The 27465-nt window shown below is 41.7% G+C and overlaps 2 protein-coding genes across 8 annotated transcripts in view; one reads left to right on the forward strand and one right to left on the reverse strand.

Moving 5' to 3' along the window:
* The window catches only part of GART (phosphoribosylglycinamide formyltransferase, phosphoribosylglycinamide synthetase, phosphoribosylaminoimidazole synthetase), a 29554-nt gene extending 28263 nt beyond the window's left edge, over nucleotides 1-1291 (forward strand). For all 5 annotated transcript variants that reach the window (XR_014563569.1, XM_083736286.1, XM_083736288.1 and 2 more), the window contains one exon: nucleotides 60-1291. Coding sequence is in view for 4 of the 5 variants with exons in the window: in XM_083736286.1 (XP_083592412.1) it covers nucleotides 60-257 (198 nt within the window). In the remaining variant the exon portion in view is untranslated. The remainder of the gene's footprint in view (nucleotides 1-59) is intronic.
* Nucleotides 287-26031, reverse strand: LOC310843248 (trifunctional purine biosynthetic protein adenosine-3-like). Of its 3 annotated transcripts, XM_083736232.1 has the most exons (23): nucleotides 25919-26031; nucleotides 23261-23405; nucleotides 22161-22256; nucleotides 20989-21163; nucleotides 20055-20166; nucleotides 18818-18886; nucleotides 17127-17252; nucleotides 16139-16226; nucleotides 15710-15795; nucleotides 15057-15225; nucleotides 14516-14747; nucleotides 14101-14195; nucleotides 12511-12620; nucleotides 11907-12105; nucleotides 10219-10470; nucleotides 9620-9772; nucleotides 7749-7952; nucleotides 6775-6924; nucleotides 5396-5526; nucleotides 4963-5104; nucleotides 4592-4707; nucleotides 2821-3090; nucleotides 1337-1402 (listed from the first exon to the last, which is right to left on the reverse strand). In XM_083736232.1, exons 1-22 carry the CDS (start codon nucleotides 25988-25990, stop codon nucleotides 2857-2859), a joined length of 3156 nt encoding a protein of 1051 aa, XP_083592358.1. In that variant the 5' UTR covers nucleotides 25991-26031; the 3' UTR covers nucleotides 1337-1402; nucleotides 2821-2856. The 3 variants fall into 3 exon arrangements, with proteins under 3 accessions (XP_083592359.1, XP_083592357.1, XP_083592358.1); XM_083736233.1 differs by having other exon boundaries at nucleotides 287-3090; nucleotides 7749-7907; XM_083736231.1 differs by having other exon boundaries at nucleotides 287-3090.
* Nucleotides 26032-27465: the final 1434 nt, after the last annotated feature.

Consider the following 27465-nt stretch of genomic DNA (forward strand, 5'->3'; position numbering starts at 1 on the left):
AGAGCTCATAATTTCCTCTATCTCTCCATCTTGTCAACGTTTCTGACCTTCCTTTCTAGGAAGAAGTTGATGCTGGAGCAATCATTTTTCAAGAGCCAGTCCCCGTGAAGATTGGCGACACAGAGGAGACTTTATGCGAAAGGGTGAAGGAGGCAGAGCACAGAGCCTTCCCTGCTGCTATGCAGTTAGTGGCAAGTGGAGAAGTACAGCTAGGAGGAGATGGGAAGTTACGCTGGAATTCGGGAAAGCACAACTGAAATGCAGAGGACAAGAAAACAGCAACAACCACGTTGCATAATTTTTGCTTTAATTCTGTAGCATAGGGCAGCAAGATGAGAAAGCCAAACAGAGCTAAACTGGGAAGGGGATGAATTTGCCATCTCAAATATTCAAATACTTTTGCCATAATACAGGTTCTTAAAATGGACCTCTGCAGACGCAGGTTCTCATGGTAAACCATTTGTATGATTAACACCAGGGTCACCCACAGCATCGTGAAAGGTGCACCGAAATATCCAAAGCCCTTGTGGGCAACCATTTCACTCAAACAGATTGCCACCTAGTACACACTAGTATACACTATGCCACGCCTGTATCAAGGGGCCAGCTACATGGCAGTGCCCTTGTCTAAATCAGGCATTGCCTTCACAAACAGACCATGCCTACTCCCAGGAAAAGGGAATGCACAATAAAACTATCTGTGGTCACAGCATTAATTAAGCATTTTAATATCCATCCTTTTAACATTTCGTTCTGAATAGCAAGGTAAATCAGAATCAGGTTTTTTGGCCATAGCAATTGGTGAGCACAAGAAAATCAAAGAAACGCATGGCAGTAACCAGGGCTGTATTCAGCTAATCACATGTGGGAGATTTAAACCCCCCCCCCCTTTCTAAATATATTATACTATGAAACATATTGTCTATTAAAACTTAACCCATGGCATCATGGAGACATGCAATAACATGTTCTTCAGTATGTTTTTATCATAGCTAGAAAGCACAGCGAGGAAGGAATTGACCTAACTTTGAAAGAAAAGAAGTAGGTAGCTACATATTACATGTGCCTTAAAAAAAATCATCATGATGGTTCATTAAAGGAGAGAATACTATATTTCCATTGTCTTATGATTTTGCTATTTACAAAACTAATCAGTGTTCAAATGCTAAGCTTCCATAGGAATTGGACTATATAGCACAATACTGTTACATTCCTCTTATCTGTTTTGTACCCAAATGTTCAGTGATATCAAACCCCATTCTAATAAAAAATAATAATTTAAGAAATTAAATACATATCTATGTTAATTTCTGGGTGGTAGTTAAAAGATTTCTCTCCTTGCAGTGTCTTGTCAGTTCCTAAGCAAGTCTTGCTGGTGGAAACCTTCCAGAAAGGAAGCAACCTGAAGCCAAAAATAATCCAGAGGTGTTCTGCTTTTAATGGTCAGGCCATGTAAGAAGACAAGCTTACCCATTGTATCTAGCTTTTAGCTAGAGTATGTCATATATTGTTATCAAGAGAGATGACATTGGTACACTAATCTCTGGGTAGCCCCTACCCAGAGCACCATGTTCCATCAACAGCCCAAGCTTACCCGTTATTTCAAGGAGGATGGTTCTGTGTACTCCTGCACCGCTGCCCCATTTAAACTGTACAAATCAGTCCTTCCAAGAGAGACGGCTGTGCACACTCAAGTCACCATGTGTGAAAAATGGTTTTGCAATACCATTTCATCCAATGTGTTTGTACATAACAAAAAGTAAGTGCAAGAAACATTCTTCTTACTATGTACCATCTTACAGTTTCCGAAACATGATTGTGGCACACCCTGTGAGAATAGAGCTGAGGATCATATGAAGTGAAAACTATCATAGCTAAATACAGAAAGTTTGGGAAATTATCAACCAGCACCCGTATTTTGCTGGATATCCATCATATATTGACTGACTGACTAGTTTTCTGTGGGAAGTTATTTAAAAGGTGATTCAGGCGTGCTTCAAATGGCATATAAGGGAGCTCTCAGAAGTTCTGGTTTAAATATCTTTAGAATATAAATCCAATTGGAAACCTGATGGGAAAATAATATCCTTTGCCTTTTCAAGTGACACAAACACACACTGTTTTCATGCAGTTCAACATGTGCCTGCTCAAGTTTCTCATTCCTGTTCCCTGCAGTTGGCAAAACCCAACTGCAACATCCCCTTATCTGTTTTTTGTTGCTGTGGCTGGTGCCACAAAACCCATAGAGTTTTTATAATACCAGCAAGGCCACAGAAACCTTTCCTCTGAGGCCAGCAGTGACGTAGCCAAGACAATGCAGAATGAGAAACAGAATGATAAAACTTTGTGTGGAGGACGGGGAAAGGAATCCTAGGTAGCTGCCTTATATGGCGCCATCTCCATTGGTCCATCTACCTCAGTATTGTCCACACTGACTGTCTGCATCTCCCACCCATCTCTACTTGGAGATCCCAGGGAATGAACCTGGACCTCCTGCATACAAAGCAGATGTTCTGCATTGAGCCACAGCCCCTCTGCTCCTAATTCTTTTTTGGGGGGAGAGCAGTGTTGGTGTCAGAGATTTCCCCTCCTAATGCTTATTATCTGGTGGAGTATGCACATGAATTTCATGGAGTCAGGAGGAGAGTAAAATCACCACCTAGGTTGCCCTGAAGCTAATAATGCACCGCATTGTGTACACTGAGCATGCTTTCCTCACTTGAAGAAGCAATATTGAGCCCCATGCTCTGATTTTAGCAAAGGAAAAGCACTTGGATAAGAGGATTTGACAGTTTCAGCCTTAATTATTGTAACTGCCACTATTCATTGCTGCATTGTAGCTGCTCATAGGAAAGTTTAAGAGGAGGAGCAATCCTGCCTTTCCTTTGGATGGACCAGCTCCCGACTCTCTCGTTTCCAGTAGGTTTTGCCATCCTTTCCTAGTTGCACCATTCCACTGGCAACCAGCTGCAGGGCAACAGGAAATACCCGGCTCTCTGCTTCTTTGACCTTTTCTGACAAGGTCTCTTCTGTGTCTTCTGCCTTCACAGAGACGGGCTCTTGTAAGATTACTGCTTCGAGACTAGTATCCTCCAGAGAGAAAGAGAGAGAGAGAGATTCCATTAAGATAGGTGAATTTCCACATGAAGAGCAACAGAAGCAGAAAGTGCTTGGGGCAGAGTAGTGTTACTGAAATTCAGTCTGGAAAAGATTAGCAGAAATTTAAGTTGTAATATAAAGGACAGGTGGCAAGTTGAAAAGGGATGAGAAGCACATTATGGCCCAAACTACATCCAACCTTGATGATATAAGTAGCAACCACTTTTTAAAGTGATCTTGATAACAATTCCACACACGCACGCACACATCCTGGGTATTTGGGTTTTTAAAAAAATGCCACCTAGTTGTTCATCTCATCTTTACAGTCACTTGTAGTTAAAGGACCATTAGGTCCAGTCGTGGCTGACTCTGGGGTTGCGGTGCTCATCTCACTTTATTGGCCGAGGGAGCCGGCATACAGCTTCCGGGTCATGTGGCCAGCATGACTAAGCCGCTTCTGGAGAACCAGAGCAGCGCATGGAAACACCGTTTACTTCCTGCTGGAGCGGTACCTATTTATCTACTTGCACTTTGACGTGCTTTCGAACTGCTAGGTTGGCAGGAGCTGGGACCAAGCAACGGGAGCTCACCCTGTTGCAGGGATTTGAACCGCCGACCTTCTGATCGGCAAGCCCTAGGGCTCTGTGGTTTAACCCACAGCGCCCCCCGCGTCCCTTGTAGTTAGGTCTTTAGAAATGGCATGCAGGAAGACAAATGGGTAATACAGTTAGGCAGAGGGGCAGGTTAGGAATTGGTGGTTGGAGATGTGCATTTGAGAAGGCGGTTAAGGTTGCAGTCCTAATTCCACTTTCAAGGGAATAAGCACCATTAAACTTAATGGGACTTCCTTCTGGAGGAACAGGCCATGCATTTATTGCAATGTAAATGAGCTTGGAGTTAATATTGTTACGACAGCTAGAAAACATCCATCAAGGGCTGAGGAGAACAAGGTGTAGGCATATGCCACCAGGAACAGGGAGGTCTCAGAGACTTTAGTGCAGGCATAGGCAAACTCCGGCCCTCCAGATGTTTGGGACTACAATTCGCATCATCCCTGACCACTGGTCCTGTTAGCTAGGGATGATGGGAACTGTAGTCCCAAACATCTGGAGGGCCAGAATTTGCCTATGCCTGCTTTAGTGAACTGATTCCTTTTTTCAAAGCAAATTGGAGGAATAGCAATATTACATAGTCCTTTTTTTTGGGGGGGGGGATCATTTATAACTAGAAGGTAGTTACTCTACATAACATCAGACTCAGGGATAGGGCACCTGTGGCCCTCCCAATGTTGTTGGGATTCCCATTAGCCACAACCAGCATAGCCAATTACCAGGAATTATTAGAAGTGTAGCCCAATAATATCAGGAGGATTACAAAAAAACCCATCTCTGACCTAGATACCCCATCTCTGCCTGTGTCAAGAATGAGAATTGTTTGCAGGTGTGCAGAAAACAGAAAGAGGTGTTTTCTTTATTCACAGGAAGATACTTACAAGCACAAAATGAACCGTACAGCCAGCAATTTTGTATGCAGATGAAAGTGCCTGCTTGTGGGCGTTTCCTCCTTTAGTTAATGGTGAAAGTGATGGATAAGTGCTCAAAATTTTCCCTAGAATTAATGAAACCCCTGTTCAGACATATCAAAGAGACAAACAAGAATGTGCAAAATGGAAATGATAGCCCCACATGCAGATCACCAATTGAAAATCACTGCTTTGATTGAGTATATGAACCCAGCCTGGAAATTCTTATGATCCTACTTTGCCTTATACATGCTGAATCCTCAGCAGCTGTCAGCCCTTCTGAGCAATTAAAAACAAAAACAAAAAACTTAATACAACAATAGTTCGTTCCACTTGCTTACCACTCCATTTCCTAAGGAAGTTGCTAGTCAAAACTCTTATAAATCCTGCCAGACAAATCAGTTCCACAGAAAATTCTTCAAGGACTCTGTCAAGTGTGCCTTCATATTCGGATCTGCTTCCATACAGTTTATGGTCAATTACCTACAATAATTAATGCAAAAGATTAATGCAAAAGAAACTTCCAAGCACTGTGCAAATCAAAACTGAAGAACATGGACAACCTTTTGAAGACCCTCAAAATTTACATTAAATTTATATAAACCAGGTTCTAGATGTTGTTGTTTTTTTACTCGTAGACATAATTGTCTCAAGAATACTTATCTAAATATGAGGCATGGGGTGGTACTCTGCAGAGAAATACTGTAAGTGAAGATACTTTCCGGCAATGTGGGGTGTTTTGGCCATGAAATTATAATGCCATGTTCTCCTTACTCTGGTGGGGATGCCAGCCAGGGTTGCATTCTTCAGTTCTTCCACCCCAGACCTGTTGGCGATGACAAGGACTACTTGGGCACAGCTTGCTGGCTCTTTTGCATATCCGAGAAGTGCGGTCAGGCTTGTACCTCAAATGAGAAGATTAAGACACAGCCAGTTTCTAGTAGACATCGCAAACGTGTACCCAGGGAAACAGCAAGTGACTGCTCCAAAGTATGCACTTATAATATCATTGTGAACTAACAAACCCATGTTCTCTGTCAACCTTCTACATAGGTTGCGACTGCATTTTAGCTCTTTGACTATACAACTGCTTAAGAATTCCTGTGCTTTTAAGGAAAGATTTGTGATAGGCAACATTCATGTTGTATAAATGGTTGTAGTAACCATCAGAACTTTGCATATTTGAGGCTGGAGCAGAGAGGGCTCTCTGTTATATTCAGGCAGAATACCAAGGCCTGCATATGCCTCATTTTGTTCTACAAAGTTTCTGTATCAGCTAATATAGCAAAATTAACAATAACACGGTTAAACTGGATGATAACTTTCTGATCTTCAATTAATGATTCTGTGTTGTTGGTTGTTGTTTTGGTGTTTTTTATGATCAACTTCTAGTGAATATCTTCATAACATTCTTAATATTCTCCCCCTGCTCTTATTCCCAGTTAATACATAACTTACAGGTAATTCTATCCATTTCTAAACCAAAGTAAATCCCATTTAGTTTAAGGGGTTTTCTTCCCAAGTGAGTACGTGTAGGAAAGTTTCTGAAACATGCTTTTCTGCCTATTTTTAATAAACCAGTATGGATAGTTCTTCAATTATTGTAAATCGCCCTGGCAACTAAAGCGTGCTTGCACATTTTTCAATAGTTGTAATAAACTTTGATTTATTTTTATGGAATTACAGTATACAAATATTTTTATAAAGAAATTAAAACATAAACAAGTCAATGACAGAAGAGTTCCCCCCTTCATATCATCCTCCCAGTTTGTCCCAATCTGGCTTGCTTATAAGTCCTTAAGACATGAGGATGTTTCATGGCCATATTGTTGAGATTACCAGCAAGGATATGATATTAAACATAATTTCAAAGTAAATTTGAACGATGTGGTGTGATGCAAGATTTGGATATCAAGGGTTCAACTGGATTTCAATTCTGATCAAAAATGCAATTAATATAAGAACTATCTGCATATCAACAGCAATCAGTTCTATTAATATTGAATGATTCTTATAAAGCATCTTATAAAGCATCTTCAATCAGATGTAAGTTCACACAAGCAACTTTGCCATAATATATCAAAGTCTACATGCTCTCACAAAATCTCCATTGCAGAGATGGTTATTGAGTGCTGTAGCAATTGTAAGCTCACCCATTCCCGAGATAAGAACAGCTACTTTCACTTTGCTTTTTCTGCATGTGGTCTGGATCTGGCTGTCTACATTGGAAAGATTCTTCATAAATGGATATTTGTTTTGCAGCAATGCTTCAAGAAGATTCTTGATTACTACACGAGAACACCCTGAATAAAGGAAAGGTAATTCAGTGCACATGCTTAAAATATAGTAGCTAAAAGCACATACATTGGAAAACTAAACTGCCAAAGGGATAGGAATGTCTATAATATCCAGTTGAAAGCTCTTCTCCTTAATCCATTTGCTTACAAAAGAGTTGAAAGCAAATAACCTTTAATTAATTGGTGTTTTCATATATATTTTTTGCATTGTGCAGGACTTGCAAATGGACACCCAAATACAAACTAAACATTGGCCCAGTTCACATGTCATATTATACCATAGTTTAAAACAAACTATGGTTTAATGTGAACAAGTTCTTTCAGAGCTCCTTTCCCACTCTTGCTGATGCCATTCACAGAACAAGTCATAATCTAGCTTGCTGTGTTGTCCAAACTGAGGTTCATGGCTTGTTTCCCCAAAGTAAATTACAAGCATGACCAAGAACAAACCTTGGTTACCACTCACAGCTTGGTGAAAACAAGCCATGAGCCTGGGTTCAGAAAGCATAGCAACCTAGACTTTGATTTGTTCTGGCTGTGGTGTGGCAGCAGCAGGAACAGAAGAGAGGTGCTGAATTTACCCCTGCTAGCGAAGTTAAGTTACATAGCTGCAGAAACTTAATACAATTACGGTCCAAATCACAGTGCAATCCTATGTATGTCTACAAATTAAAGTGCACTCCTATATATGTCTACACAAAAGTAAGCACCATCATTTTCAATGGGCCTCACTCTCATATAAATTGGTATAGAACTGAAGCCTTAGAACATTTTAAATGCTTTTGTTGGATTTTAAGCTGTTTGTATGTCTGAATAAGAAATGCAATAACCTGCAAGATGGTGGATGACTTTCCCGATCAACCACGCATCCTCGTATTTCTGGAGATCTTTCAAAATCTGTCCAGCAAACTCCTTTTGTACCACCAGCACAGCACCAATCCCACAGTTAAACATTTGAGATATCTCCACTTCTGAAAGGCTTCCCTCTTCTTGAAGCCAAGAAAATATTGAAGGAATATTCCAACTATGAGCATCTACAAATAATTGAATTTGTAAAGAACAACACTGTCCTTAATTCCATCCCTGTTAAAGCCATGGCACAGGTTCATCCTTCCAGCCTCAACTCTCATTAGCAATATTGGATACAATCCAGCAAAAGATAGGAACTACTATGTCATGCTGAAATTATCTATGTGAAGGACATACAGAGACCTGAACATATGAGTAAGAGGAAGAAATTCATTTCAAAGGGGTGTTCTGATTTTTCCTCTCAAATGCTGGGATGAGGGACTGCAACTGTGCAATACTCTTGGATTAGTTATTTCACGATCAGACTCTCAAGAAACCTATTGTCATGGTTTGGAACTCCATCTGTCAGCAGATGTCTCTTGAGACTCCTAGGAAGGAGAATATTCAGTTCCTCCAATGCTACAGGAGACAATAGTTGAAATAGCCACTCCCTCCAGACACTTCTATAGAGGAGGGGCTCCAGGACACAGTGAGGCTTCCAGACACTGTCCCTTAGAAAGTAGCTCTTTTAGACTTGCATGCATCACCCCACTGGTTACTGAAAACTCTCCTTTCCACCCCACTAAGCCCAGGGTCTGGAAGAGGTCTTTCACCCTTAACACAGCACATGCCAGCATAAGAAAAATGCAGTCTCTTGTTATTAGGCAAGGCTCCTTTAAGAAGGTGTGGCTTGACAGGAATATTTAAAATGGGGGGGGGGGCTATGTGGTGCCCTCCTGATGGATTCTAATTCCGTCAGGTGATCCATTATGGTCAGTGTTCAGAGATGATAGGAGTTGTTCAGCCCAGCAACATCTGGAGAACATCACTTTGGGGGCTCCTGATTTAAACATCGATTGGCTGCTAACCACATTGAAGCAACAATCTCAATCAGTTTTGGCTCTGGCCTGACTTCAAACCCAAAGCCCCACAATGAGCTGTCCATGGTGTTGGTTTTTGGTTCACTGAATAGTCATGCCAGGCTAGAGTTGCCCCTGTGGTCTTCCATCTGGAACAGAAAACTTATATGGAGTTTGGAGTCAATTGCCCCAGATAAAGAAATACTGGGTTCCAGCCAAGAAGGTCATGATATACACACCACTGGTGACTGCTGTTCAGAGGGGCAGAGGGGAAAAAAATCCCATATTGCTTGCCTTCTATTTGGAGCGTTTAGGCCAGAAGTATTTCAGATGTTTACATATATACGTACATAATTTTGTTTGTATGCTGTCTTTCCACAGTTCAAACCATGCTCAAGGTGGCTTGTAACATGAAAAAAACCACACACAACTGCAACATAACAAAAGTAGTCATAAACAATAAATAAAACACAAAAAATACACAGCCAAACTGCACAAATTCCACATAAACCACAAGATCTAAAACAAAGATTCAAAAAACGAATAGCAACAACATCAACACCCCCCCCCCAAACAACACCCCAGTCCCAAAGTCTGCTCAGCAGCCTCAGCTTTCGTAGCTGGAGTCAGTCAGCATCCTGCCCTCCCAGGTCAAGTGGGAAAAGTAATGCAAGGCAGGGCCTAGCCAGTCTTCCAGGACTCACAGCCAAAATGGTTTACTTGAGGGTGTGTGCATATGGCTAGTTTCCAAAATGCCTTTATTAATGACATGCTAAAAAAGAATCATGTGTATACTACATATAGATAATACAACAAGAATAAAAATTACTTACCCAAAACCACACTAAATTGTTCAGGAAGGATTGTAGAAAAGCTTCCCAGCAACCCTCCTTCTGCAATGTGGATGTAGGCTTTCACATTTCCTGAACGGAGTACAGGCAGCAGAGTTTTGCTATAGATTTTGGATGGGGTTAGCAACTGCTCTCCTGTGAATGTATGAGAAGTTTTAAACTGTAGATAAAATCATTCATACAATCTTATAATAAGCAGGACAAGATTCCTTCCTCACTAAGCTGCAGTCTTTCCCAACCTGATGCCCTCCAGATATTGCTGGACTACAACTCCCATCAGCCCCAGCCCAACAATATTTGGAGGGCATCAGGTTGGGGAAGGCTGTCATAAGGTCTCCTTTGTTTCTTTCTGTGGAAAAGAAAAGGACAACAAGGATGTCTCTGAAGACACTGTGGGAGAAAGGTGAGGTAAAAATCATGATGGGGAACTAAAGCCGAGAAGTGTGCAATGGCTTCAATATCAGGTAATTATATACAGCAGAGCAAGCAAGCAAGCAAGCAAGCAAGCAAGAAAACAATAATTGTATGGTATTAATTTACAAGAAATGTTCAGGGTAAGAAATTGGGGGAAGCAGATATACCTAAAGTCTGGGGACCACATCCACCAGGAACAGACGAGAAATAGTGTAGGGATGATGTTAAAAGAATCTTCCTCACAAGACTAAATCCTTGGTTGTGAAGTCCTGAAGAAGCTATGCCAATGAGGAGATCACCACTGACAATCTTCTCCTGCTGTGGAAATCCCATTTCTTGTTCCACAGCAGCAACAACAAAGCCAACCAGGTTGCACTCTCCAGGTGCAAAGGTGCCAGACATTTCACTGGTCTCTCTTCCTAGGAAAACGGAAGAGAAACCAACAGCAGTAAATACCATAAATGCCCATGGAACTTGCATTCTATATGGGTACACTCAGTGCTTAGTGTGCAGCAGTAGTCACAAATATGGAGTACCGACACCTCTCTTTCCCCCCCAGCCTATGGCAGCCATTTTGTTTTGGCAAACACAGCACTTTTATCAACGTAAGAGTACCAACACCTCATTTTTGCGGGGGGGGGGGGGGACATTGGGTATGCTTAAGATTGCATAAATTGTAAATAAAAGGTGTTAATAAATATATGCCTATCTTCATCCATCCATCTACAGCACTGATGAATTTTGGAATAATTCCTAATGTCTGGTTTTAGGGAAGTGAAAGAAAGATGCTCATATTGGTACAAAATGTTTAGCAGGGTGTGGTCGTGTGCCTCCAAAGCCTGCTCATATGCCACACAGCAGACACAGATGCACCAGCAACTCACATGCATCACCATTCAAAGACCCTACAGCTGACTTGTGCCACCCAGTGTGTTAAGGCTGGCATGAAACAAAAAGTTTCTACAGCCCCTCCACCAATTCTGGTTTGTTCGCTGTGCACTTGGGCACCTCTTAAGATAAAGGTAAAGGTAAAGGTACCCCTGCCCGTACGGGCCAGTCTTGACAGACTCTGGGGTTGTGCGCCCATCTCACTCAAGAGGCCAGGGGCCAGCGCTGTCCGGAGACACTTCCGGGTCACGTGGCCAGTGTGACATCGCTGCTCTGGCGAGCCAGAGCCACACACGGAAACGCCATTTACCTTCCCACTGGTAAGCGGTCCCTATTTATCTACTTGCACCCGGGGGTGCTTTCGAACTGCTAGGTTGGCAGGCGCTGGGACTGAGCAGCGGGAGCGCACCCCGCCGCAGGGATTCGAACCGCCGACCTTTCGATCGGCAAGTCCTAGGCGCTGAGGCTTTAACCCACAGCGCCACCTGCGTCCCTCTTAAGATACTGGATCCCAATTTTGCATGAGGGTTTCTAAGATCAAATAGCAGGGTTTATGTATGCATACAATTATATTTTGAATCAAGATGGTGGGCTGAACCTTACAAGACTGCACTGAGTTTAATCACATCTTTTTTGTTTCTTAGAATTTCTGAGCAACGTTGGTGATGAGGCTTCTAGTTCTAATATATATTAGTGAAGGGCTGGAAAGCATAGCTATTTGCATCACAGCAAGTCTTATCTGCTCCCCCTCTATAAAATGGGAACATGATATTGATGGTGCCAGCCCAGACCTGGGCAATGTTTTTCCAGGGTTGTTGTGGGTGTTTTTTTCATCTGGAAGAACCCCCAAATAATGTTCAACCTCAATGGGAAATTTATGCTACCACCACCACTACAACTTACAGATCCTAGGACACAAAGAAGAAATTTCAAAACTGAGAAGAGAAATACTGAGACGTGGTCATACCCAGAAGAGTACATCCTGCCAGTTTGCAAGCTCCATCTATCCCATCTCTTATTGACTGAGCCACACCTGCATCCAATTTTCCATAGGCAAAATGGTCAAGGAAGAAGAGAGGCTCAGCTCCCTGAACCAGGACATCATTGACACACATGGCCACCAAGTCCTGACCAATCATGTCATATTTATTGCACAGCTGGGCAATCTGTAATGAACAAGGGAATCAGTCTGGGATTTTAATGTGAATGCATTACTCTGGTATAAAATATTACTTTAGGCAGCTTCAGACACTGGTCTTGATGTTCTTTTCCTTTATGAGCAACTGATGCCAAGCGAAAGGCAGGAGCTTGTGGTGGATCGCCATATAGGACAGCTGGGATGCATTCAGCTTAGTACATTTCAAGTTATATAGGGGCTAGCTTAGAAAGCTCAAAATTGTATAATTATATTGATCTGAAACATTTATAAGTGTCAGTTACTTCTGTGTTTATGGAAAGGCCGTTCCATTTTGATTTGACCAGTGTAGCTTTGTGGTCTCACATGGAAAAATGATGCATCACAAGAGACATGGGCATAGCACAAGCTACAGTAGGGACATGCCTTGGTTTACCTTCATTTTTGTCCCAATGCTTTTAGTTTGGGATACGAGAATAGGATCATTATAACCAGATGCTCTCAAATCAAAGAAGGCAGAAACACTCCCCCGATGCCCACAGCTGCCTGAAAGATACACAGAAGTCAAAAACACTGTGGGAAACAGCACTGCTACTGAAAACATATCACTACTCCCCCTTGCAAATCCTCATGTTTACAATAGATCACTGATACAAGGCTGAGATGTTGCAAAAGGCTGGAATATAGGAGTGCTTCCTGTTTCTGTTTTAGATTCTAGTTATATAGAATATCTTTAGAAAATAGCAGAGGCTACCGCTGTTGCTAACAGAAGCAAAAGCAGAGCATTAGGTTTCACATTCAGCCCCATGTGCAATATGATACCATAGTCAGGCAGGTGTTTACACATTCCATTCAGCTATTACAATATGTGAAGCAAGAAGAAAAGAGATAAGCTGACATTTCCATAGATAAAAACATTGCCTGCACTGGCTTCCTGCTATGTCGTTGACCTATGACAAATTAGGTATGGGCAACAGAGCAGCATACAAAAGCAGAAATAGTCCATAACAGTCTGAATTTCCATACAAAGATCATGACAGCCGCATCCCAATTAAATATTTTAAATTGATTTATCATATTTGTTTTAGTTACTTGATTAATCAATGGCTAAAAATTATGATGGCTTTCTACCACATCTAGTATCCCCGTTATTATGGCTCTGAATAAATATCAGTTCCTGGGAAACATGGGGCAGGGGGAGAGGGCTATCACTCATGTCCCACAAACATCTAGTTGCCCACTATGAACAAAATACTCAACTGGATGGACCTTTGGTCTGATCTGGCAGGGCTTTACTTATGTTCTTACGCTATCAATTAATTCTACCCATGGGTAAAACAGCATTTCTAAAGCAAGAAGCTTATTTTCTTTGTTTTTAGATGAGGCATCTCAGGCATCATATCAGAAGATGCTCTCTCTTCTGTATGAGGGGAAAATGAGAACGATTCTTATGAGATAGCATTTGCCACCTGTAATTGTTTTACAAAAAAGTTTTATAACAAAAAAAGCTAGATACATAAAATGATATGGATATATGCTGTCCAACATAGGAGCCAACTCCTAGGGGCTGAGTTCCTTTGCCCCACCCCCAATAAAATGTTTGAGGGGGCTGGGCCCCCCAAAGTTGATGGGCATTGCCATTCAAATGGTGTGTGCGCACAGCATCATGTGATTGATTAGGCAGGGTGGGGCTTATCTGCCCCCCCCAATATTTTATTCAAATTAGCACCCCTGCTGTCAAATTAATTAGGGGCATCTAGTTAGATGAGTAAATGTTTTTAATCAGTTAATTTCCTAAAGTTTAGTCAATTGAACATTGTAGCCCTAATCATACATAATTCCCCTGCTACTCTTTGTGCAAGATATGCAAAGAGCAGTAACTTCTGAGGATAAGGAAGGACAATGAAGTGAGCTCTTGCCAGAAGCTGGTTAGTATATCCATTTAATAGTTTGGTTCACATGGAATAAATTTGAAAAACTGGTCTTCAAAATCCTTTGGGAATTCATCACTTCCTCTGATCCTTACCTAATTTGGAACCACTTGCAGCTGTTAGGTTAGATGGGCGAACCAAGACATTGCAAACAATAGGATCTGCAATTCTGTCTTCATATGATGGACTCCTAAAACAGAAGCACACGTCATGGTTGTTAAAACATTTTTCAGTTACGATTGTGGTTGCAAGAGAATCCTGGCAGTGGCAGACTTTGGACTTTCAAATGTCAGTAGCGCCCTGTGCAATGCCAAAATTTGGTGTGTGTGTGGCCCCCCACCTCTTGCCTTCTAGTCTAAGGCATTGTTGCAGCGCCTCTGCCGCACCCTCTCAGCTGGGCACCCAGTGCGGGTGAACCAGTCATGTTCCCTTAAATCCACCTCTGATCCTGGGCAAAATAATAAACATTGGGTTAGCACGCATTATCTGCCAGTGCCTATGTTTACATACGCAGACTGTCTGAGAAACCTCATAGCTCGATAACCAACATCTTTTCGATAAGTTGCACCCTGGAAATAAATAGCTGCCAGTCCTTTGTAGGCAACTTCAAGCGCTGACACAAGGTCCTCCTTCATGGCTGTTACTGTCAGGACTCTGCTGCCATTAACCAGCACTTTGTCATCCACTGCTATGGTAGCTCCATGGAAGATCTCCAGGCCTAGCTCTCTTGCCTGAAGGAGCCCTACAAAAATTGAAAGGAAAAATGGGCTCGATTATTATTTTTAGAACATATTCTATAGATGTAGGTGGTTGTATTGTCATTTCACGGGGTATCAAAATATCAGTGGAAAGTCTGCACTTCACGTTTCACTTAAGTTTCCCTGTTGAAACATTTAACAAGAAATACATTTAGTAAATAATTCAAAATACTGTAACTGAAAGATGATTATTGTGGTATTTTTTAAAAAAGGAATAATGACTGTCAGAAAATATAAAGTGAAATTATTCATTGTACCTTGTAATTAAGCTGTTCAGAATAAAAAAGAATTACCAGTGATCTCTTTGCCCTGATTAGAACATTCCGGATGCCCTTCACTTGTCATGACAATCGACACAGCAGTACAATTCTCTGACCAAGCCAACATGGAACTGCAGAGCCTGCCATCGATAGTGGCTTGGATCACTTCATAAAGATCATTTTTAAGAAGCTGAACAACTACCTGCAAAAGTGGACATAGGTGGCGTTTTATATATGATTATATACGATTCAGCAGCTATATCTAGTTCATTATATCTAGTTCAAATCACTGCTTTTGCAATGCTTTTGTATTTCAAAAAACCAATGGCAATTAGCTTACAGTGATTACAAGTTAGAAAGCAATCCTAAAACCTGATGACCTGTTTACAGAGCATTTGTCCTGATTTGTTTGGATAAAGTTTGCAGCAGTCAATCTGATTTCACTGCAGGGAGATTATACTACTGTCAACTACTGTGAACTCCCCAAAGGAGAGACTAGCATAGCACATATTGATTCCGTTTAGTTGCTGTGCTACACTGGCTTTTCTTTTGTTAACTCACAATGTCCACTATACAGCACTACAAACTGTAATGCTATGCTGCCGAAGCAGAAATTACATGCAATCTGAAATATTAATTTGCTGTCTTGGTGGTTCATAGGATTAGGTTGTATATCTCTGATTTACCTGGCATTGGGGGTCACCAAAATAGCAGTCAAAACTTAAGACTTTCACACCATCTTTGGTAAGCATTAATTCTATCTGCAGCACACCTGAAAGGAATCAGAGAATTATAGATAACAAAATCAAAGTATATATTTTAATGTGTCTTTAAAATACATACAGCTAGACTAAGGTATGACATGAAGTGAAGCATTCTTTAAAAAATTCTGCATATTATTATTATTGGTAGAAGATCAAGTTCTCCATTCATAAAATAACTCCTCCAGAAGTTGTCATTCATTAAGCAAGACTCAAAAAATGGTAAGTTGTTACGTGAAGACAATAATGAGTTTTCAATATGATGAAAATCCAAAACATAAACATCAGGTGGAGTAATGTCATATGAGAGAATGATCATTCCTAAGGAACTTGATGTCGAGTGTAACTTCTTACCTACATAAGATATGCCTTCTTGCTTCATGCTGTTGATAATGTGTTGAAGAAGTGTACCTTTAACTTTTTCTAGAAGGACTTCGGAAATCTAATGAGCAACAGGAGAAGGACACATGGAGACTGCTTTATGACAATTTTTTCCTCAGTGTAAAAAATCAAAACATAGTAATAAAAAAGTAACCAAACACCAGTAGGGGCTGGTTCCCATTGGGATTGTTCAAACAAAGACCAACAGTAGATGGAGCCAAAGCCAATGAAAGGCAGAGGCAACTAATTCAAGTTTTGTCTCCATCTGTCTTCCTGCCATCATCTACAAGGGCAACGCTAAGACTAAGGAAGTGCATACTCGAGCAACAAAAATAAACATTAGAGTTTCGCACCATTCTCTAGTTTGCATCGATTACATGTATTAAGTCCATTTCTTAGAATAATTTATTTTAATTCTGGTAGTCACACGGAAGGACAGACAACTCCATGGAGGCCATCAAAGTCTCTGCTCAGAGCCCTGCCCATCATCTGCTGAAAGTTCCCCACCCACTATCAGGTTTACATCTGCACATCTGCAGTCTGGGGGGGGGGATGGAGCAGAGATTTTCAAGCTGCTAAATTTCACATTCAATACCAATTTATGTGCTTCTGAAGTATGACTGTGGAGTACAACACACCTCTGTTGGCACAGCATTAGCATGCTAGAATCTTGTTATATGATTAACAGAGGCACCAACTTGTACAGAAGACTGGAAGGGAGGCAATGACATGTGCATTCTTCATTTGGGGCTGCCCCCCTCCAAAATAATTGGGAGGGCAAAAGAGCGGGGGGCCCAGGAGATGACGCCTATATCCATTATTGTTCCAAGGTCAACGGTTGTCATGGATTACCCAGAAAGATTTGAAAGCATCACTCAAGGAATTACTTAGAAAACAGACTATATGATTTCCAGGGGAAAGGGATATGGAGTCCTAAGCAGTGAATAAAACTTGTTGGCACCTGAGGTACTGGACCATAAGCTCCCATTCCAACAGTGCTTGGACCCCAGTCTTCATCAGATAGTTGCTTTTGGATCTGGACTGGTGGCATGAGAGCAAAAGTGACTCCATCCACAAAGCATAAGCACTGAGAAGAAAATACATGAAACTGAGCAACAAATATAACAAACTAAAATCACACACATTATACATCAACATGCATAAGTGTCTCTCTTATTAATTCAGTCCTTGAAGTCCTGCCTTTCACAGCGGTGCTGAAATTAGCAAGAGCTTTTCGCCACACAGAGGTGAACATTTTCAGCAGCTAATGGCTGCAGCTCAAATTGTAGTTAAGGTCACAGAGTCAGTGCTACCATGTGAAAAGTTGGTCCCATGCAATTCTCTACTCCTCCACCTTCTGACTGCCAGAGTCCACCCTACCACTAGGCAGAGTAAGGAAGCTGCCTCTGGCAGCAGAAACTGGGGGAGACAGGGAGCAGTGATCTGTTGAAGGAAAAAGCTGTGTGAGCTATGCATCGTTTGCCCCGCACTCCCTAAGGTAGCCTGCTATCCTCAGATGCAATGGAGAATGCTGTCCTGTTGCTGGTGTTGTAAGATTCAGCTGCCAATCTGTCTGACTTCTGTGCGCGGAATTGGGAGGGGAATTGGGATCATCTTGTCCTTCATCTCAGGCAAGAAAATGCCTTAGGCAGATCTGTTAGCTCCTTCCTCCCCCAAATCCACAAGCAGTCACCAAGTCTCTTTTCCTTTCTTTGGAATCCTTGTGGGGAGATGAAAGTCTGTGCAGCAGGTCACTACCAATTGTTTCACAAGGAGGAAAAGCAGAAGTATCCAGTTATGTTTCTATGCCTTCCCCTTCTGTGCCTGAAACTGCTGACTTTGCAAATCCTGCCTGTATTTTACCCTGCAAAGGTTTGCAAAGCAAATCCCCTTAGTATCCTTTGAAGGAAATACTAATTTTTGTGTATCAAAGTTTACAGCATGCTAAAAACTATGATAACAATGCACAGTAAAATCCCTATGTTTGCTGATAGTTCTCATCAGACACCCAATTAGCACCCAAAAAATTAGCACCCAAAAGCTCAAGAACTCCTTGTGGTTCAGCAAGTTATGTGGTTCCTCTGGAATTTACCCTTCCCTTTCCCCAAGGATTTATGGGCCTCCTATTCTTATCCACAAAACCGGGAGGCAGTTAGGCTCAGACCATGTGAGTAGCCCGGGGTGACCCAGTAAGCTTCATGGCAGAGTTGAGTTTTGAATCTACATCTTCCCAGTCCAACAAACTTTCCACTAAACCACACTGGGAAATAGTAGTAAATAATGCTGATGTTGTGCTAACATTGTGCTTCATGCTAAGTGAACCACATTGCTATAGTCAGGGACAGCCCATCCATGAGGCTCAGTGAGATAGTTGCCTCAGGAAGCAGACTGAGGGCAACTGCGGAGGACAGCAGATCCAGGGGACCTGGGAGTGTATTGCTCGCCATGTCCTGTACTTGTTGCTCAACGCTTCCTCAGTCTCCCACCAGTATCTTCTCTGCTGCTGCCTCCAATGCCCCAACTGCTCCTCTCTGGGCTCATTACCACCTCCAGTTGCCTCAGGCTGGCCTTGGCTATTTCTATTAATAACAATTAAAGTTTGTGGACTATACAAAAACAAAACTCTGACTGCAATACTTAATGAAAACGCACAGAAAACTCTTCCCCTTTAAGAAGTTCTTCAATTATTACGGTATCTTGGGTGTCTCCAAAAACATTGCCCTGCATTAAAAAAGGGGAAAAAATCCACTGGTCAGATTCTACTTTCATTCCATCTTCCATTTTTAACAAGACAGCTCTTTTTTAGAGCATTTCCAATAAGGTAACTTTTTTTCTTCACCTGTAAACCTTCATGTAGTCCACATTCTACTCAAGTAGTAAAGGTAAAGGTAAAGGTACCCCTGCCCGTACGGGCCAGTCTTGACAGACTCTGGGGTTGTGCGCCCATCTCACTTAAGAGGCCAGGGGCCAGCGCTGTCCGGAGACTCTTCCGGGTCACGTGGCCAGCGTGACATCGCTGCTCTGGCGAGCCAGAGCCGCACACGGAAACACCGTTTACCTTCCCGCTGGTAAGCGGTCCCTATTTATCTACTTGCACCCGGAGGTGCTTTCGAACTGCTAGGTTGGCAGGCGCTGGGACCGAGCAGCGGGAGCGCACCCCACCGCAGGGATTCGAACCGCCGACCTTTCGATCGGCAAGTCCTAGGCACTGAGGCTCTAAATTTTTATGAGGTGTGACAATTTGCTGGTTAAACATATAACTGGTTTTTGTACGTCAGAACACTATTTAAAATACTATATAATTACGTCACTGCACAATGTCACAGTAGAAGAAAAAACCTACCCAAAATACAAACATAGGTAAGGTAAAAGGTAAATGACCCCTGGACAGTTAAGTCCAGTCAAAGGCAACTATGGGGTGTGGCGCTCATCTCGCTTTCAGGTCAAGGGCGCTGGTGTTTGTCCACAGACAGCTTTCCAGGTTATGTGACCATCATGACTAAACCGCTTCTGGCACCTCAGAACACCGTGCTGAGTAACAGAGTGCATGGAAATGCCCTTTACCTTCCCCTATTTATCTACCTGCACTGGCGTGCTTTTGAACTGCTATGTTGGCAGAAGCTAGGACAGAGCAACGGAAGCTCACCTCATCGCAGGGACTAGAACCGCCCACCTTGCAATTGGCAAGCCCAAGAGACTCAGAGGTTTAGACCACAGCGCCACCCGCATCCCCATTTACCTTACCTTACAAACATACAGCTGCATATTCCCGCACTGCAGGGGGCTGGACTACAATCTAACTCCTGAGTGTAAGATTTATCCTTACATAAAAAAGCCATGATAAACGAAATTGAAGCACACAACAGCTTAACAAAGAGGCATAAATCACCTGCAGAATTTCTTGCGCTGCATTGCAGGCTTCCTCTCTGTTGGACGCAAGAGTTATCTCTTTTCTAGGACCCAAGCCACTAGGCTTTACCACCAATTCAGGAAAAGCAGCACTTTAAATTAAGATAGAGCATATTAGAAGAAAATCACTCCTTTTCATTATATGGTCAAAAATTTCCTCTTTTGAAAAAAAAAAATAGTTCCTGGACTGTCTGGAACACAACATTTTAGAGAAAGGAGAATTTTAACACATCTCCAAGCAAGGCTGAGAGAGAACCATGGACAGTTACAGTCAGTCTGTGTAGGCAATACTAAGCTACGTTTAAATATTCGAATTATTTATTTTCTAAACTTTACCCAGCCTTTCTTCAAGGAAGGCTTGGGCTAGGCCTCTCTGGAAGTTTCCCATCTAAGTATGAGATGCAGCCTTGCTTAGAGTGATTAAAGGCGTGAGGGGAAAATCCACCCTGATAAATTACTGCACTTTAAACCTTGTTTAGAAGTATCTAAGGAATAAACATTGTGAAAGGCTTTATCATCCTTCTTATTTTGTTTTGGTATCCCCCCCCCCCAAGAAACAACCAATAAAAAAATGCTGTTGTAGTCAAGGCTGATGAATAAATAAGAAGAAGTGCCCCCTGTTTTCTGGGACCCAGTAGCTGACTGCGGAGCCTTGTGGTTGTGATCTGCAAGCAGAGCCTAGCTGTGGAGGGAGCAGGTGAAGCAAGCAGGCCTAGTGTGTAGTGAGGGAGAGAAAGTTGAGGTTGAAAGTGGAGAGACTGAGAACTAGAACAGTAAACTTGTCGATTTTTGGGCATTCTGCAATATCCATCAACAATTTTCAATACGTTTGGGGTCCCTTTTTAATTTAATTCACGAAAAAGCTATACCATCAACTCTAAAGAGCGTAAGCTAATGGAGAAAAGAATGCTTACCTATTAATAAAAGTGCAAGCGTCTTGCGGATTTAAAAATTCATTCCATCTTGCTGTTGGAATTCCATGTTGATCAAGAAAGACCTTAGCAAAACTTCGGTTTGTTCCCAGTTGTGCTGCCCTGGCTGTGGGGCCAAAACATCTAACTCCAGCCGCTACCAAGTCATCAACAATTCCTAACAACAAAATACTGAAAGGCTCAGACAAATCTTGCTATGGAATTCAGATTTATTTTTTTTATTAATACTCCTTGCCTGTCTCAGAATGGTATCACAGAGCTAAAAGAGCAACTAAAATTATCAGCAGGCAGCTCACCAGTATGGAGGAAGGCTTAAGAGTTTGGGGTTTTATAGTTCAGAAACAAAAAACGATGCAGTTTATCATGTCACCTTGAACTCTCTTTTTAAAAGTCTGCCTGCATCTATAATAAACTTATCAAACCTGTAGCCAAGGTATGTTTTGATGCCTAATAAAGTGGTACCTCTGGTTACAAACTTAATTCGTTCCAGAAGTCCATTCTTAACCTGAAACCGTTCTTAACCTGAGGTACCACTTTAGCTAATGGGGCCTCCCGTTGCTGCCTCGCCGCCAGCATGCGATTTCTGTTCTCATCCTGAGGTAAAGTTCTTAACCTGAGGTACTACTTCTGGGTTAGTGGAGTCTGTAACCCAAAGTGTTTGTAACCTGAGGTGTTTGTAAACCAAGGTACCACTGTAACACCGTGGTTTTTAAAATAGAATCTACATCAATATGAACTCTGGTCTAACAAGGGAGTTATTTTATGTAATGTTCCAAGATGCTACATGCATATGCTCATACAAGAGGCTGGTGTCTGCTGTCTATCTACTCTCCAGTCGATGATACAAAATACAGTGGTACCGTATTCCATTCTTAACCTGAAACTGTTCTTAACTAGAGGCATGCTTTCGCTAATGGGGCCTCTTGCTGCCACTGTGCCACTGGCACACGATTTCCATTCTCATCCTGGGGCAAAGTTCTCAACTTGAGGTAACTCTTCCAGGTTAGTGGAGTTTGTAACCTGAAGCATTTGTAACCTTGAGGCATTTGTAACTCGAGGTACCACTGTACTGGGTTCCTATGCTACCCAAGGCTGGACTTTTTTAATCTAGAGCACTTGTTTTTTTCCTAAGAAAGGAGTTACTCTAACTTTACCTGTCACAAGGAGAGCTTCTGGTCCAGCAATGACAAACCCAATGTTATGATCTTTGCAGAACTGGGCTAGGATAGTATGGTTGCTAATTAAAACCCCTGAAATAGATAATAAATAATAATAAACACCAGGATCCAAAACGTATGATGGTTATGTGGCTTCAGGAACCACAAAAGGAAAACATGATAAAGATTTATTTCAATATGTTAAGTAAAGATATAGTTGTGCATATGGATCTGCAATAAAGAATTTGGTAGCTTAGATTCCAAGATAACTTACATCAAAAGCCTATGTGCCCTGGCTCCCACAGTAACTTTAATGCTCTAAGCAGTACAGTACATAAGCAAGACAAGGGTTGAAGGTGCAAGGCATGGCTACACAAGCTAAGGCGTTGATCCAACAAGTGCCATGCCCTCTGGGCTCCCATTAGAAAGGAACAGGGTGGGCACGCACCCCTTAAAAGGCTGAGCAATGTGGGATGGGCATGTGGGTCATCTGCAGAAGCAGAAATTGACTAAAATTGTTTTTCCAAAAACCACTTTGTTATCTGGATAGGAGTTTCAATGGCTAAACATGTTTGATTACACACTCCAACTCCTTCATAAGCAGTCAAGGTCAGTCAGTCATCCCCGATCTGCAGAACTTAAAGTGCTTCACAGATTCAATGAATGTCTTGTATTTTTTTATCCTATAGCGCAGGGGTTGTCAACCTGGTCCCTACCACCCACTAGTGGGCATTTCAGGATTCTAAGTGGGCAGTAGCGGGTTCTATGAAACAAGCTGAATCCCCCTTCCATCAAGCACTGGTGGGTGGTAAGGAAATTTTACCATCAAGAATATGCATTAGTGAGCAGAAGGTATAAAAAGGTTGACTACCCCTGCTGTAGCGCTTGCATTTTTGTATGTGCACTCTGCCAACATAAAAAGTCAGACATGTTTGAAGCATTGATTTTTCTCACCCTTAGCATTTACATGTATGCAATACACATTGTACACTGTTTTGGAAAGGTGGCATGGGTGTGTTTCTCCACTGTATGACCATTCAAATACATTAAAATATATTCAATGCAGGAAAAGTCACCAAATACTACAAGCTATTCACCTGAATTAGAGATTTTGCCATCATTAGCTGTACCGGCATTTCCTGGAGCAACCAGTACCTGTTTCACATGTGGAGACTGTGCCAATTTCCAAGCCAGAGCATGTTCTCTGCCCCCGCTGCCAATCACAAGCACTCGATCAGCCATCTGGATATGCAAAATAAGAGGTGCATTGTCACTTATAGGTCTAATGCCTCAGTCATTAGCATTTTTATTTGGAAGGCAAACCAGTTACTTATGAGGAAACTGACTTCTAAACTGAGGCAAATTTAGATGTTTGGCAGAGCCATCTCACACATTACACATTACATTTTAAAATGGCATCATATTAATGGTGGATATCCTCTAAAACGGAAGCATTTGAAGCAGCTACAGGCATTTTATACCAATTGTCCATTTGGTAGAGAATAAGCAAAAACATAAATCAGTATTTGTAATGTCTTTAAGGCTGCAATCCTAAACCTGCTTACTGGAGTGTAAGCCCCACTGGACTCAGTGGAATTTACTGCTGAGTAGGTATCTATAGGAGTTCACTGTAAGAGGCAAGAACCTACTTATCTCACCTTCCTTGAAATATGTAAGTTATAGTAGGCTGCCTTGCACCAAGTCATATCAGTGATCCATCTATCTGAATTGTTTACTCTGTACTTACTTGTAGTGGCTTTCCAAGGTTTTGGTACACACAATTCTCCCCTCATGTTTATCTTTTCAAAAAATGCTGAGAACACAACTGGCCAAAAACCACCTAGTGAGCTTTATGGCATTTGAACCTTGGTTTTCCAGGTTCTATTCTGACTCTCTAACCACTACACCACACTGGATCTCTGAAGTCCCCACTCTGGTAATTTCATCAACCGCTGAGAGATCAGAATGTGAACAGCTTGTGTTTCTCTTTGCTGCTTTGCTGCTCTGACAAATTGTTGGAAAAAACCAAATAATTTCCTTCTTCTGAGCACTTGCTTGTGGTCTTTGATTTGTCTGAGTTAATTTCACCCCTAAAAGCTGAGCCATTTTGTGTATTGTTCTTTCACAGCTTTTTGATACAAGATGTTATTTGCTCTCATCTCCTCTCATACTGTAAATCAGAGGTTTTCAACCTTTTTGAGTCCACGGCTCCCTTGACCAACTACTTTCTTTCTGTGGCACTCCTGTGGGGCTCAGGAGCCCAGTTATGTCGTGCCTTGACTGCAGAGCTGGCAGCCTCTCACCCTTTTTCAAACACCCTCCCTTGTGAGTGTTCCCTCAGCCTCCTCTCCTCTCCCCTCCCCCCAGCTGCCACCATAATCTTTGAGCTGCCCCCCTGCCCCAAAGTGAGGTGCCTCCTTACAGTGCCCTACAGGGGCCTGGGAAGCACCCCTGGCCAGCCCCAGAGGCACCATTTGCCTGGGGAGCTTGTAGCCAGGCTGATGCAACAAAGAGCTGTGCAAACCTTTGGGAGGTAGAGACACAAGAGAATATCAGAAGAGTGAGGGAAGAAAAAAAGGGATGGAGGCCAGTTTTGCCCGGGGCACCCCTGACCATTATTCAAGGCACCCCACAGTACCATGGCACACTGGTTGAAAACCACTTCTTTAAATAGTTCCTGCATGAATAAAGCCTTTGAACTCCAGAAACTAAGTGAATATTCCAATCTAATTCATCCAAGATGCAAGGACTGTTAACACAAATAGCCAAAGGGGCACACACACAGCATCACAGCTGAAGTGCAAAAATGGATGTGGTTGGGTGTTATGCATATTGTAAAACAGGCATCACTGCAGTGTGCTGTTTTGCTGTGCATTGCTTTTCATACTGCAATTCTCAAAATAGCAGCAAAAATAATAAGAAGAAGAAACCAAGAGGGATGTTGTCTGGAAAAAACAATATACTTAACTATCCCAATAGTATTTTTTCAAATGATTTTTTTTACTTATTTCAATAAAATCACACCTTCATTTAGTGCCCTTGTGGTTGATATGAAATGGGAACAAGCTACTATAAATGCCAAGGGGGAGGGGGAGAGACACACATCAATTGACCTTTAAGAAATATGCTGTTGACATTAAGCAGCTATTGCCAAGAAGATACATAATTAAAATACTGTGAAATATGCCAACATTACCTCTGTAATGAGTTTGCTGAATAATATATAGAAGCCAGGGATTCAAGATATAATGTTCTGAAAAAGACTTAAAGAACGAACAAGTAGAAGGCTTCTATCTTCTAGCAAATGTAACAAGTAGCTCTATCACAACAACAGAATTTTCTACTTGATTGTATTAATATTCACTTAATATATGTAGGAATTTTTTAAAAATATCTCATAAAAAAAAGTTTTAACAAAATTAATTGTGAAGAACTACATTGAAAACCAATCCATCATTCACTATGATGAATGCCATAATTAATATTAATTTCTCTATTCACATTAACATAAGGCTGCACATTGTTTATCTTGTATTAGAATGATAGGTACAGGACAAAGTCCCATTCTGAGTAAACCTTTCTCCACATCTTTTAAAATGTACCTTACATTTCTTTGCCAATCAAATTTGAAAATGATGTTTTTAAAAAGTATTATAGCCAGTTGATATAAATGTCCAATAGAATGTGGCATGTGGATGTGTAAGCAAGGGACAATGAAGTATAAGTGAACAGGATGCAACCAAAGAACCTCCTACCTTTGCAGAAAAATACTGGGCTGTTAAAATGTCCTTCTGAAAAATGCTCACCCCCTGCCCCTCACCCCACATACACAATCTTCAAAAATTGTCAGGGAGCCGCAAGTTTGTACATCCCTTTCATTGACAAGAAATGTCAACAATAGAAAGTCTCTCAGTCAGCCAGACTAGCAGGCTGATAAGCAAGCAGCTGTGGGTGGGAGGAGGAACTGGCCTTGGAGAACATATTGTTGTGCTCTTTCCAAGCTCAATTTCCCCCAAAAACATAATTTAAATTATGGGGAGAAATTGCTCTCTCTTTCACGACTTAAAAGGGAGCTATGGAGGGGAAGGGGTGTGAGTGAGTGAGTGAGTGAGTGAGTGAGTGAGTGAGTGAAATGGAATGGCCAATGACTTAAATTTTAGATTGCTATGACACCCCATTCCCCCAAGATAACTTGTGATAAGGGGCAGGATATAATTCCTATAAATGAAAATGCTGCGAGAGCGCAGTTTGATCATGCAAACTGGGGCGACGCATGGATCATTCAAATTAACTCCATTATTCCCTCCTTTTTCCAAGGAGCTCAGGGTGTTCCCTTCACAACAACCCTGTGAAGTAGGTTAGGTTGAGCAGTAGTGACTGTCCCATCAGCACCGGCTGAGAGGGATTTGGTTGCCCCCACTACCCAATGCCAGCTCTCAAAACGTGCTTGTTCTTAACATATACACAACATGCTATATATTAAAGATAATCCATATCACCACCCAGAGGAATGTTTTGATTAGAAAGAGGGCTATTTTGGAGTTATTTCTATTATATAGGTACCAATTTGAGGCACTGAGTAACTTTTCGGCATATCTGAGAATTCTGTACAGAAACCTAATACGTCAAACTCTGACATGTACCCACTAACATCCATATGGGGTATATGTCTGAGCATGTATTTATATTCTTACAATATGGAGTTGAAGAGACCCCTTCTTGGTGTTAGTAAACCATTTCATTGTGGTGATCCGTTGTTACCACCTTTACAAAGAAATTGAAATTTCCTGTGCTGCTGTCCCACAGTGCTGATACTCTTATCTATATCCCAATCTTGTAATTTCCAGGAAACAGCAATGCTGTGGATCTAAGGGTACTGTTTACTTCTTGGAACTCAACTGCAGCACTTCTGCTTAGAAGCTGTTGAGCAAAATAACCCAATGGCTGCTGTTGTCCAGTGCCACCAATCTTTGTTTTTTCTGTTTACAAAGATTCCAATGTTGTGAGTTTGAAGATAAGAAGGGTCTTCCTGAATCAGGCCAAAATCCATCTAGTCCAGCATCCTGTTCTCATAGTGGCCTATCTGTACTTTTCTTTTTCTAGGTTGCAGGCAGAAAACCAAATGAGAAGCAACCATGACGTTACTTTGCCCTCCTCTACAGCCCTCATTAAGCCTTTGAGCAAGCCAATGTCCACCACTCAAATTCCCATCTTAAAAGGATGCTTAATTTTACAATACCAAAAAAGAAAGCATTGTATAATGTAATAAAACAAGTCAATATATTACATAATCTTTGATACC

This window comes from Podarcis gaigeae (assembly GCF_964106915.1).
Source record: "Podarcis gaigeae genome assembly, chromosome: 4".
In the NCBI taxonomy this organism is placed as follows: Eukaryota; Metazoa; Chordata; class Lepidosauria; order Squamata; family Lacertidae; genus Podarcis; species Podarcis gaigeae.

What these genes read in the sequence shown, in the direction of transcription:
- LOC310843248 (XM_083736231.1), bottom strand. Translation starts at nt 25,990, where the DNA reads ATGTGGGGTGAGGGGCAGGGGGTGAGCATTTTTCAGAAGGACATTTTA. An exon ending in AGGTTTCTCAGACAGTCTGC is followed by an intron (nt 14,196 to 14,515) that starts GTATGTAAACAT and finishes CTTCTGTTTTAG; the next exon opens with GAGTCCATCATATGAAGACA. An exon ending in ACAATTTAGTGTGGTTTTGG is followed by an intron (nt 7,953 to 9,619) that starts GTAAGTAATTTT and finishes AATTATTTGTAG; the next exon opens with ATGCTCATAGTTGGAATATT.